The sequence below is a fragment of the Tiliqua scincoides genome, chromosome 2 (genome assembly GCF_035046505.1).
Source record: "Tiliqua scincoides isolate rTilSci1 chromosome 2, rTilSci1.hap2, whole genome shotgun sequence".
NCBI classification, from domain to species: Eukaryota; Metazoa; Chordata; class Lepidosauria; order Squamata; family Scincidae; genus Tiliqua; species Tiliqua scincoides.
This window is the reverse complement of record NC_089822.1, coordinates 25,731,316-25,744,912: the sequence shown is the minus strand read 5'-3', so window position 1 is coordinate 25,744,912 and position 13,597 is coordinate 25,731,316. Positions and strand designations below refer to the sequence as shown.

Genomic DNA, 13,597 nt, shown 5'->3' with positions numbered 1-13,597 from the left:
CTTTGCACCAAAGAAAACTATCACCAAAGGCAACTTCCCGAGTTTTGACTTGTATGTGACTGGAATCTTTTCCTGTCTCTAACACGAACTTTTTCTTAAAAGCAATTTCTATTATCTCTTATGCCTTTTGCTTATGTCAGTCTTTTCTTGTGTCACTGTCAGCCAAGCTCCCACATTACAACCCCTTCTGTAGTGCCTGCAAATTGAAGGTTCTCCACTAGAGGGCCTTAATGACAAATGAGGCTCCACCTTCCACTGGTTTCTATGGAAATTTTACCCGTTAATAAGATATTTTGCAGCTCTATGTATCATGCATGCGCCTTTAATTTCTGAAGAATAACTCTCACTGAGGATGGTAATTGAGGTCTGTTTCTCAACAGACTTATAAAAAACTTGGATGGTGGAGTGGAAGGCAGCGATTAAAACTTGTCAAAGGTTGAGATCCTATGCTGTTTTTACTCTGTTTTGTCTGTTTTTAAAGTTTTACTTGTATTTTAGCGCCTTTTGGTTTTTTGCTCTGTTGTTAGCCGCCTTGGGTGCCCTTCGGGGAGAAAGGCAGAGTACAAATCAATCAATCAAATACATTCTGACCCAGATGTCAAAACAGCTTCCATTTTAGATGTGGGGTGGCTTTGGAGTGTTTGCTATTTTTGCTTTTTAAAATTTGTCTCCGAAAGACACAGTGAGGACAAGTTTCCTATAGAAAATAACAGGATTGCCCTCTTTTCTTTGGGGGGGGGCCTTGATCAGGTGCAATGGAGGACAGAGCGCTTGTACCTTTAACCATTGTATGGAAGAGGGAATTTTGGCAGGTGCAGCTGAACGTGGAAGGGTTTTAAAAGCTGTGCCTGCGACAACTGCCTCTTCTGTACAGCGGTAAAGGTATAGGCACTCTGTTCTCCATTGCATCTGGTCACCCCGTATGGTGGAGGGGGAGGGGAGGCTCCCTAGCAAGAATGAATGACAAACACATAGACACAACAAAACAGACCACAATAAATCTATTGGCTGTTTTGCGAAGCCACACAAGCAGAGTGACCAGATGCAATGGAGGACAGGGTGCCTGTATAACCATAGTATGGAAGAGGGAATTTGGGTGGGTGCAGCTCAGCATGGAAGGTTTAAAAAGCTGCACCTGCCCAAATTCTATCCAATGGTTAAAGGTAAAGGCACGCTGTTCTCCCCCCCCCCAAAAAAAAAAAAAAAAAATCTGGTCATCCTCTCCTTAATGGCCGCCTAGAACAGGAGCCTCAACTGCAGGAGCCTTGCAGTTCCTGGCGAGCAGTTAAACAAGACTCGCAGGTTCCAGTGAGTCTGGCTTTTCTTATGTCTAGCGGCGCTAGTTCGTCTTCAAGAGCGCGCAAGCGCTCAGCGGTATTGCCTTACCATTCTTACCAGCCTGTACTCGGGAGAGTCTGCGTTGATTTTTGCGAAATGGCTTTCGGGAACTGTAGTCCGAAGGGATAGGCGCTGCAGTCTGTGAATGGGTAGAGAAACTATTTCTCCCGACAGCCTCCGCGCCCGACGGTTTCTTCGTCATCAAGGCGCTCTGCTGCAGTGGGAAGCGTGTGTGCTTCTGGCTTGGTGGCCGTCAGCATGCCGAAAGTGAAGACGAAGCCGCGTTCTCGGGAGCAGCGCCGGGAGGGGAAAGCACTAGGTGGGACTTCAGCTGGGGAGGATGTTTGGGGGCGAGGAGGAACAGGCTCAGGGGTCTGAGCCCAGACCTGTCTACTCAGAAGTAAGCCCTATGATAGTCAGTGGGGCTTCCTCCCAGGAAAGTGTGGATGGGATGGCAGCCTCAGAGCCCATCCTACGCCTGTCTACTCAGAAGCAAGTCCCACTATAGTCAGTGGGGCTTCCTCCCAGGAAAGTGTGGATAGTATAGCAGCCTCAGAGCCCCATTCTAGGTATGTCTACTCAGAAGCAAGTCCCATTGTAGCCAATGGGGCTTACTCCCAGGAGAGTGTGCAAAGCATTTCAGCCTTAGAGCCCAATCCTGTGCCTTTCTACTCAGAGGTAAGAGCTTTCATTTGATGCTATCAGCTCCCCAGTCAGTCCAGGTTAGGGTATGGGGGTGGGGGCGGGGGCTGTCTGCTTTGACAACAGTGACTCCATGCTTAGAGACAAAACTAAATGCTTACAAACCTTTTGCCTCCTAAGCCTTTATCTCCTGGCCCAATTCCCCCGTGCCTTCATCCTTGAGACTAGGTAGGGCCAGGGCTGCATAAGCACCCTCTTATCTTGTAAGAGCAGCAAAATGTGTCCAGAGGAAGGACACCATTATCAAAAGGAGGGGTAGAGGGAAGCTTCGGTGAAGCAGGAGTGGAAATTTACTGAACTTTTGCTTGTTGAATCATAATGCTTTGACCTGAGACTGGCTGTATCCAGCTGAACTTTGCACATGACCTGAGATAGGTCTCCTTCTACCTTGCTTAGTTAACCTGCAATAAATTGCTGTTTCTGCAGCTTCCACTGGGTGTGTTATTGGAATCACAGCACACCGGGCATGAACCCACCATGTCCTCAGGTTTGGGGGGAAGCAACGCATTGTAAGGGTGAAATACACTCTTTGAAGAGCTGCTCCTTATATCAGTCCTGAGTCCACAAATCCAAGTCTAGGGATATTTGGATGTGATGGTCTTTTCTTTTGGCACGTATGCTATTTTGCCTTTGCTGCAGGTATCCGGTTCAACACTGGACTTGGTCAGCATATTTTGAAAAACCCTCTCATTGTTAACAGCATTATAGAAAAGGTATGTGATGTTCTCAATAATTTTTATTATAACTACAATTATTCTCCTTCCCCATCATTAATAGAATGCATCCTCCACTAAAAACAAAAAAAAAAAATCAACATGTAAGAACATACAAAGAGCCCTGCTGGATCAGGCCATGGTTCCATCTAGTCCAGTTTCCTGTATCTCACAGCGACCCACCAGATGTCTTGGGGAGCACACAAGGCAACAAGTTACCTGCATCCTGGTGCTCTCCCTTTCATCTGGCCTTCTGAGGTAGCCTACTTCTAAAACCTGGAGGTTGCACATACCCATACCCACAGAATTCCAGCTCATGTTGATATCCCTTTCAGATTTCTTTTATCTTTTAAAAATTGTTTTTGATAGTGATCATTTTTTAAACAGTTTTGTAACTGTTATGAAAGATGGGAACTCTAGATGTATAAGAGGTTCATTTATGGAGTAATTAAAAGTAATGGCTAAGCAGACAGCATCTCATGACTGTATTTGCATCTCAAGACATCAGTGCTTGGAACTAATGATCTAACAAAGAAATAATAGGTTTCTATCAAAAATTCTAAGTACACTTACCTGTACACTTACATCTGTTCAGCACCATAGAATTTACTTTGGCATAAACATTCATAGGCTTGCTCTGCATATTTTTATTATTATTAAGAATATGTATACTGCTTTTTAATAAAAAGTAGTTAACTTTTAATAAAAAGTTTACATTGCAAAATAAATCAGTAAATGGTTTCCTGTCCCCACGGGACTCACAGTCAAAAAAGAGGTGCAGAAAAGACACCAGCCACTTGAAAAATTGCAATGCTGGGGTGAACAGAGACAGTTGCTCTCCCCTACTAAATATAAGAGTAGCACCATTTTAAAAGGTGCCTATTTGCCCAGTTAGCAGGTATTAAAATGGTGGGATTTAAGTTTGCCAGAACTAAAAGCAGAATCCTAGGCTTAACTACTCAGAAGTCCCATTGAGTTTAATAGGGCTTTGTCAGATAGCAGCTGTGTTGTATACATTTCAGTCATTTGAAACAAAATATGTTCAAATAATTAAAATCTATATGGTTCTTTAAATAAGACCCCATGCAGTTTTGTTATAGGCAATATAAATAAATAGCAGTAAAACTGTCCACAGCTGAAAGAGGTATCAGCATCTGGCTACTAAAAGTAATGACAGAAAAGTTTGTCATTGAAAGATCTTAAGAGGCAGAAACAAATGAAAATACTGAACAAAAATGCAGATACGTACTATAAATAAATACACAGTTGTTACTAAATTAAAAAACATTCAGTTTAAAATTATTTTTCTGTTTGTAAGGGCTATATTAGCAATGGCTACTCATGCAGTTTCCTGTCTCCATGAGGTTTCATGGTTGAATCATAGCCAAGAGAAATAACTCTATCCTCTTTTAGCACTTAATGCACTACTGCAATAAGCTGTCTTATATCAAGCAGGTTAGATTGGCAAGTTCTTATTATCTTTCATTTAATTCAAACTTTATTCATTTTTAGGCTGCTTTACGCCCTACCGATGTTGTTCTAGAAGTTGGCCCTGGCACTGGTAACATGACAGTAAAAATGTTAGAAAAAGTGAAAAAGGTAAAACTTTGTTAAGAAAAAATGAATGTCCCACCCCCTTTTTGTTTTAAGTTGAAAGAGCTAAAAACAAAATCCCAGAAGATCACTCGTACGTTATTTCGCCCAGTGGGAGAGGGGGAAGACCTTCCTTGACCCCTGCTCCAGCTTTTTTAGCCTGTTTCTATACACAAGCATCCCTAGATTGTATCTTGAGTCTCAGCAGATCAAAGTAGTGTTTTCTGAGCACATTACCATGGCATAGATTCAAAATTTTCTTCTTCTGCTTAGCTTTGAGCAAATTGGTATTCTGAAGGGCTTTCTCAGGCCTCCAAATGCCTTATAAGGCGAAAAAACGTCACTTTTGGTTTCCTAAGGAAGCTGGAAGTTGTGTCTTTTCAGCCAAAATGGCCATTCTGAGCCTCTGCAGAGGAAAGCCTCTGGAGGTGACGGGAGCACCTTGGCTTCAGAGGCTTTCCTGAGCTCTGCAGAGGCTTCAGAGGCTTTGCTTAACGTCAAGCCTTGCTTGATGATGGGGCAGGAGGGTGTGTGGGAATGCATCCCTGTCATTAAGCGACACATGGCTGTGCTTGGTATTTGTGAAGGAAGGCTCTCGACACTGTTTTTTCAATCCTAACTGGGTTTCATATGTACTGTGGATTATGAGAGAAGGGGTTAATAAACCTTAGTCATCCAACTGGCTTCATCAGCATGAACCTATGCCATTGGCACTAGTTCCCTCCCCACCCCCCCGAAACTTTCCTTCCCTTCTTTGTATAATGCACGGCAAGCTGCATTGTCTTCTGAGAGGGCAAGAACTCTTGCACTGTCCAGCATCCTATGAGAGTTCCTGCGCCATGGATGGAGATGCTGGCTGCATCTCTTATTACCATGGCAACAAGCCATCTCATTGACATCATCTTCTGTGCTGGAGGTCGGACATTGCACCTGAGAGTGGTGGTCTCCTCTTGCCCCTCCCACATTTTAGCCATTCAGAAGGATGCTTGCTTCCAGGACACCAATTTCCTCTGGTGAGTTGGGTGGCAATGCAACATGGTACAGTACTTATTTATGTGAAAAAAGTTTGATTTTATAACAATGTAATATTATGATCATTCTGAGAGTCATTTGATATATGTAATTCTTTTTTAGGTAGTTGCTTGTGAAGTGGATGTCAAGCTTGCTGGTGAACTTCAGAAGAGAGTCCAGGGCACGTAAGTGTTTATAGTGACAACACTGTCACTTTTTTAAGTACACAACCTGTTTTGTAAATGTATTAATGAGAGAATGCTATTTTTATTCCAGGCCACTGGCCAACAAGCTTGAAGTAAAGATTGGAGATGTATTGAAAAGTGATCTACCATTCTTTGATGCTTGTGTGGCTAACTTGCCTTATCAGGTAAGGGCAAAAACCCCATCCTGTTGAATAAAGGGCCAGGATAACTCCAGATTTACAGTAATCATCATCCTGGGAAGCCAATACTTTTGTTGTTTCTTCCAGATTTCTTCACCTTTTGTTTTTAAGCTATTGCTGCATCGGCCATTTTTCAGGTATGTAGAACGACAGTATCTAAAATGTTGTAGATCAGTGGTTTCCAAACTCCGACACGGGAGTTGGGAACCTGATACGTCCTGGTGGGGGCAAGGTGGGGGCCAGCGAAGTGGGCTCCAGAAATTGCACATGGGCTCTGATCACTGATCGGAGCTATTTGCAGCAAAGGGGGCTGCAAGCCTGTTGCACCCTGCTGGAGGCCAGCACGACCCCCAGGTAGGTTTAAAAGCCCCTTGGTCCTGGTGCTGCTGCTGCAGCACCATCAGGGCACTCATTTCTGGGCTACTCCCCTTAAGGGCGAATGACTTTTCCATTTCCCAAACCCACCAGTTTGGGAACCACTGTTGTAGATGCTTTTATTTATTTAAATGTTCTATGCAGCCAGTTGGACTAGAAAAAAGGCAATTAGCAAACTAGCATTCTAAAAACATTTGGAGATTTCAAATTGATCATTACAATTAAGGGAATTAGAGGACAGGTCCTCTCCTGGATTGAGAAATGGTTGGAGGCCAGGAAGCAGAGAGTGGGTGTCAATGGGCAATTTTCACAATGGAGAGAGGTGAAAAGCGGTGTGCCCCAAGGATCTGTCCTGGGACCGGTGCTTTTCAACCTCTTCATAAATGACCTGGAGACAGGGTTGAGCAGTGAAGTGGCTAAGTTTGCAGATGACACCAAACTTTTCCGAGTGGTAAAGACCAGAAGTGATTGTGAGGAGCTCCAGAAGGATCTCTCCAGACTGGCAGAATGGGCAGCAAAATGGCAGATGCGCTTCAATGTCAGTAAGTGTAAAGTCATGCACATTGGGGCAAAAATTCAAAACTTTAGATATAGGCTGATGGGTTCTGAGCTGTCTGTGACAGATCAGGAGAGAGATCTTGGGGTGGTGGTGGACAGGTCGATGAAAGTGTCGACCCAATGTGTGGCGGCAGTGAAGAAGGCCAATTCTATGCTTGGGATCATTAGGAAGGGTATTGAGAACAAAACGGTTAGTATTATAATGCCGTTGTACAAATCTATGGTAAGGCCACACCTGGAGTATTGTGTCCAGTTCTGGTCGCCGCATCTCAAAAAAGACATAGTGGAAATGGAAAAGGTGCAAAAGAGAGCGACTAAGATGATTACGGGGCTGGGGCACCTTCCTTATGAGGAAAGGCTACGGCGTTTGGGCCTCTTCAGCCTAGAAAAGAGACGCTTGAGGGGGGACATGATTGAGACATACAAAATTATGCAGGGGATGGACAGAGTGGATAGGGAGATGCTCTTTACACTCTCACATAATACCAGAACCAGGGGACATCCACTAAAATTGAATGTTGGGCGGGTTAGGACAGACAAAAGAAAATATTTCTTTACTCAGCGCGTGGTCGGTCTGTGGAACTCCTTGCCACAGGATGTGGTGCTGGCGTCTAGCCTAGACGCCTTTAAAAGGGGATTGGACGAGTTTCTGGAGGAAAAATCCATTATGGGGTACAAGCCATGATGTGTATGCGCAACCTCCTGATTTTAGGAATGGGCTAAGTCAGAATGCCAGATGTAGGGGAGAGCACCAGGATGAGGTCTCTTGTTATCTGGTGTGCTCCCTGGGGCATTTGGTGGGCCGCTGTGAGATACAGGAAGCTGGACTAGATGGGCCTATGGCCTGATCCAGTGGGGCTGTTCTTATGTTCTTATGTTCTTATGTTCTTAAGGTCAGGTAAATTCCTGGCAGTATCTGTGGATCATGCAAAGCTCTTGTACGAAAGAGTTGCTTATTGAAATAAATGGCAAGGAGATATTATAACTGGTGAAAGCCTAAATCTAGAGAAGTACCAGTATGCTTCCAGCCTCAAGATGTTTAGGAATAGCCTTTCAATGGACAAAGATTGTTGCAGGTTCAGATCCCAGCAGCTTTTAAGCTGTTGAACCAGTACAGAAGCTTCTGGTGGATTAGAAGTGACCAAAAATAGAGGAAGAAAACGGAGCATTCATCACATCAATATACATGTTTTTCAGAAAATAAATTTACATTGCAATCCTATGCATTTTTCTTAGAAATAAATCTCATCAACATCTATGCAACTGACACTTAGTCCAGTTTGTATAGGATGGTAGCCTTTGGATGTTGACACAAGAAACATAGTTGGATCACTAAATAGCACATATATTGAACACCAGGAAACAGAGAGTGGGTGTCAATGGGCGATTTTTACAATGGAGGGAGGTGAAAAGCGGTGTGCCCCAAGGATCTGTCCTGGGACCGGTGCTTTTCAACCTCTTCATAAATGACCTGGAGACAGGGGTGAGCAGTGAGGTTGCAAAGTTTGCAGACAACACCAAACTTTTCCGAGTGGTGAAGACCAGAAGTGATTGTGAGGAGCTCCAGAAGGATCTCTCCAGACTGGCAGAATGGGCAGCAAAATGGCAAATGCGCTTCAATGTCAGTAAGTGTAATGTCATGCACATTGGGGCAAAAAATCAAAATTTAGATATAGGCTGATGGGTTCTGAGCTGTCTGTGACAGATCAGGAGAGAGATTTTGGGGGGGGGGGTGGACAGGTCGATGAAAGTGTCGACCCAATGTGCGGCAGCAGTGAAGAAGGCCAATTCTATGCTTGGGATCATTAGAAAAGGTATTGAGAACAAAACAGCTAATATTATAATGCTGTTGTACAAACCAATGGTAAGGCCACACATGGAATATTGTGTCCAGCTCTGGTCGCTGCATCTCAAAAAGGATATAGTGGAAATGGAAAAGGTGCAAAAGAGAGCAACTAAGATGATTGCTGGGCTGGGGCACCTTCCTTACGAGGAAAGGCTATGGCATTTGGGCCTCTTCAGCCTAGAAAAGAGACGCCTGAGGGGGGGTCATGATTGAGACATACAAAATTATGCCTGGGAAGGATAAAGTGGATAGAGAGATGCTCTTTACACTCTCACATAACACCAGAACCAGGGGACATCCACTAAAATTGAGGGTTGGGAGAGTTAGGACAGACAAAAGAAAATATTTCTTTACTCAGCGTGTGGTTGGTCTGTGGAACTCCTTGCCACAGGATGTGGTGATGGCATCTGGCCTGGATGCCTTTAAAAGGGGATTGGACAAGTTTCTGGAGGAAAAATCCATTATGGGGTACAAGCCATGATATGTATGTGCAACCTCCTGATTTTAGAAATGGGCTATGTCAGAATGCCAGTGCAAGGGAGGGCACCAGGATGCAGGCCTCTTGTTATCAGGTGTGCTCCCTGGGGCATTTGGTGGGGCCGCTGTGAGATACAGGAAGCTGGACTAGATGGGCCAGCGGGGCTGTTCTTATGTTCTTAATGATGTGCACAAGCAAATGAAGATTATACCTGAAAAATACAGTAAAATCAATCTCTTTTCAGCAAGATACTAACTTCTCTATTTTTTTCTTGCTGCCTTTTTTGTCACAAGGTTATAAATAAAATGAAATAAAGTGAGATAAACTATAAATAAAATAACTTGAAGAGCTGAGGTTCAAACAAACATGTGAAACATCATTTTGGGATTTATTGGAGCTTAGATAGTGTTATTAGCTACATCCTCTTTATATCCATAATGGGCTACTTTGAATATTGATACAGTTGTCTGCTGCCTGGGCTTACTGTTTGTCTATCCCAGTCTGTGAATCTAGATTAGGTCTATAGAGGTAAACTGTTCTAGACATATGAACTAAACAGGATAGAGTTGTTGGCCCTTTTAGGAAGGTATCTGATTCAGTCTGATTTGTATGACTCAAAGCTTTCGTCTCATTTTTAACTTACAGGTGTGCAGTACTTATGTTTCAGAGAGAATTTGCTCTTCGTTTGGTTGCAAAACCAAGTTCCCCCCTATATTGCAGGCTGTCTGTTAATACTCAGTTATTAGCTCGTGTTGATCATCTGATGAAAGTAAGTGAAATATAAGGTAGCTAAAGTGGTTTGTGGAAATTCAGATTAAGGTGTGGTGCGGTACAGGGAGGTCTGTGCAGGATGCCTGTGTGTTTGCAAACTAACCTTAGAATGTTTGACAGGTTGGGAAAAATAACTTTAAGCCACCCCCCAAAGTTGAATCCAGTGTTGTGAGGATAGAACCAAGAAACCCTCCACCACCAATCAACTTTCAGGTGAGATTCATCAATGTTAATTATAAAAATCATTTTGTGCATTTTATTGTGAAAGGTCCAAGTGTGTGTTTGGTATGTCCTTCCCAATAATTCTATTAAAAAATAGTTAAGCAGTCAGTACTTTGCTAACAATACCTTACTTCTCAAGCTGACAAACTATACCTTGTTAACATCAAGCAGCAGTTAAGGTAACTCAGAATTGAATAAGCAGGGGAACCTTCAATGCTTTTTGACTCTCTGGGCATCACTTGATTGAGGAAAAGCAAGGTGTAGCTGTAGTGCAACTGAAAAGCTAAGCTTGGGGAATGATCATATGATTTTGTCTGGAGGGGAGGGAAGCACTGTGTTTTTCATTCTCCCTGTCAAAATTCATCCTAACCACAGTAATAGAACTCTAAATAATGACTATCCATGTAGAGATCCTACAAAATATACTTTTTTAAAAAAAAAAAAAATAAAGATGGTATTTGGGATAACTCAGTGAAAACTCACATGGTGACTTTTGGGAAAACTGGAAGCTGAGTGAGACTTTCTGCTTTCAATGGACTGGCTTCACCTAATAGCAGAAAAATCTGTTGGTATGATGCCCTACAAATAGGAGAAGCAGAGATCAAACACATGGAGAAGCTTCAAATTAGGGAAGGGACAGTTTGGAGAGCCTGAAAGGAAACAGATAACGTGACAATTGCTGGATAGCAAAATGCTCTAGGAACTTTGCTAACTTTTTAAAAAATTGTTAACTGCATTGCTAAAAATGTGTTGTACATGTATATTTCTTCTTTTTTTTCCTTAGGAGTGGGATGGTCTATTAAGAATAGTCTTTGTCAGAAAAAACAAGACTCTAGCTGCAGTTTTTAAGTAAGTTATTCATTTTGGAGGAAATATTCTGTTTGTAGCTATCCAGAGGACTTCTTTCTACAAGAGCCCACTGCTGTTCCCATTCTGAATTTATTTATCAAATTTTTATGCTGCCCTTCCTCCAAGGATCTTAGGGTTGTGTACGTGGCTCCTTCCCTCCTGTTTGTCCTCAAAACAGTGTGAGGTTTGTAAGGCTGAGAGATCATTACTGGCCCAAGGTCACCAACGTACTTCATGACTCAGCTGGGATTTGAACTTGGATCATCCAAGTACATCATCCTGACCCTCGTTTCTAGTTATGCTGGCTACTGTGGTTACTCTTGTGTTCTAGCCACGTATCTCCTTTTATGTGTTTTATTTTTTCCAGTTCAAATGCTATGAAGCGGCTGCTGGAGCAGAATTACCGGATTCACTGTTCACAAAATAACTTGGTAAACTTCTTGTGTTGTGTCTGCTTTTTTACAAATCTTTATATTATCCACATATGCACTGATAAATACTTTACATTGACAGGAAATTCCTGAAAATTTCAGTATTGGAAACCTTATACAGGGAATCCTCAAAGACACTGGTTACTCAGAAAAACGTGCCCGAGTCATGGATATTGATGATTTTATCAGGTAAAGCTGTGTGTGTTTCTTTCAAACCTAAGTGCCTTACATGTTCCTTGTTTAAATATTTCATAGCACACCACCCACCACCCTGTATTGGGTGCTTGTACTTGGGGTTAAAACCAGGGAGCAAGCCTGACTGAACACAATGGACTTACATTTAGTAGACATGCATAGGATTGTGCTTTCAAGTCACAAGGGTAATAACAGAGGGCAGGGGAGGAAAGTGGATGGAGGCAAAGACTAAGTATGTGGTTGGGTACCAGATAGAAGCAGACCTGACTACCTAATGCTTCTGGTATGGAGAAAATTATGCAAGAAGAGAATTTTAGGTAGAGGAACTGAACGTTTTAGAGCTCTGAGATTTTGGAAACTGGGAAGAGTCACTTGGAATCTTCTCCTGGGACCATGGGAGAAAATACTTTTTGTCACAGGCTCCTATGTCCAGATTTCAAAGGCAAGATGCACAATAGGGCAGTGGCGTTCTGAATTGGACATGAAGAGCTAGTGTAATAAAAACTGAATGTTTTGTTTTCCAGTGTTCTGCATGGGTTCAATGCTAAAGGGATCCATTTTTCCTGAAGAGGTCTACAAGTAGAAGATAAACATGAGCTACATAATGATTTTAATGATGTACTTCTCAGCAACTTTAAATTACACTGGATTATGTGAAAATGCAGGAAAAAACATTGGTCATCTTACAGTGGTACTTCTCAGGTGTTTGAATAGTACAGCCTGGCTAGAATCAATTGTGAAAATGGGTCCTGGAGTATACAAGCCAGCCATCATAATTTCATCCAGCTCTCTGTTCTTTTTGTCCTTTGGCAGGCTGATATAGAGAATAATCATGCTAGTCACTTTAAGAGGCCTTGAACTGCACCTTTTATTTTCCTCTTGTATTGGCCACACCACATTCTACCAACAAAAGCCACCATATTTGTGCTCCAGGTAGTTGGCCTGTAATATCCCTGTTGCTTATCAAAAAATTCATAGATTTAAGAATGTTTTTTTTACTTGCCAGACCTGATCTTTAGAGGGTTTGATAATGTATATATGTTGGGCATACCATATTGTAATGCACACATTGAAATAACTATTTTGTATGAGATTGTCAAACTGTTTTTCATGGGTGAAAGCCCTTGTATCCCCACCTGTTTGTGTGCCAAATTCTTTCTACTTCAGTAAAAAAAACTAAGATGTAAGCAGTGGAGTAAAGAAATTCAAAACAAGCAGCAGGTACTCTGTCAATGAACAGTTAAAGAAATTTGAGATTACAGGATCTAACTGTTTTGCATCTATGACTGAGGTAGTGAGTCCAAACTTAAGTCTCCTATAAGGTAGAAATAGGCTCATTTTAAAGTCTGAGATTTTCATACAATATACTTTGGGATCCAGTTTAGGGGGAGATTAATACTCAGCATTCTAGAAGCTGCTATATTTTTATACTGTAACCTCAAAAGGAATAGTCAAAGTCAATTTCTGAAAATGTGTATCTAATTACTATTTTTAAAGTTGCAAACCAATAGCAAATGCAGAGAAATGACAGCTTCGAGCCATGATATATCCATTAACTGCAGCAGTCTTCAACTGGGAGGCTTATGACCAGTACTCCATAACCCATTTCTCTGCAGAATAGTGTTAACCAAGCCTTTATTAGATATTCTCTTACACAAAGCTTCTACCCTATTATGATGCAGCAGCAAGCAGATCACCGAGTTCCTTAGAAAATCTTCACAGAAGGGGGGAATTTAGCAGAAGCCATTATCCCTCAATGAGTGATGGGAAAATAGTAGGGCCCAGAAAAGCTTTCAGCTTTCTACCCGTCAGGTTGAACAGGCCTTGTAGTGAATCAGCTCACTGGTGCAGGCATGGGTCTTCCTTGGCCTTACCCACAGATGCCAGGAATTGGGTTTGCTTGTCTGCATTTTAGTTACATTGCTGCTGATACACAACCTCATCCCCAAATGGTAAAGGAACAGGTAATACTATAAAAAGTGAACAGCAAGACTACTGCTGCTGTTTAATAAAAGTTATAACAAAGCTTGATAAAGTCCCGTAAACAGTGCTGGAATCATCTGTGGCCAAAAAGGACAATCACACATATTCTAGTCTTAAGGCATTATTGAGGCACTATTTGACAACCTG

At 42.3% G+C, this 13,597-nt stretch overlaps 1 protein-coding gene across 1 annotated transcript; it reads left to right on the top strand.

The window, feature by feature from the left end:
- The first annotated feature begins 1,560 nt into the window (after nt 1-1,560).
- On the top strand, nt 1,561-12,612 carry DIMT1 (DIM1 rRNA methyltransferase and ribosome maturation factor). Its single transcript, XM_066618397.1, has 12 exons — nt 1,561-1,657; nt 2,680-2,753; nt 4,266-4,352; nt 5,481-5,542; nt 5,634-5,727; nt 5,830-5,879; nt 9,645-9,768; nt 9,891-9,983; nt 10,777-10,841; nt 11,209-11,272; nt 11,355-11,461; nt 11,992-12,612. Exons 1-12 carry the CDS (start codon nt 1,597-1,599, stop codon nt 12,032-12,034), a joined length of 924 nt encoding a protein of 307 aa, XP_066474494.1. The 5' UTR covers nt 1,561-1,596; the 3' UTR covers nt 12,035-12,612.
- Nucleotides 12,613-13,597: the final 985 nt, after the last annotated feature.

Coding starts and splice junctions, on each gene's coding strand:
- DIMT1 (XM_066618397.1), top strand. CDS start 1,597: ATGCCGAAAGTGAAGACGAAGCCGCGTTCTCGGGAGCAGCGCCGGGAG. Junction 4,353..5,480: donor TGTTAGAAAAAGTGAAAAAG/GTAAAACTTTGT, acceptor ATTCTTTTTTAG/GTAGTTGCTTGTGAAGTGGA. Junction 5,728..5,829: donor TGGCTAACTTGCCTTATCAG/GTAAGGGCAAAA, acceptor TGTTTCTTCCAG/ATTTCTTCACCTTTTGTTTT.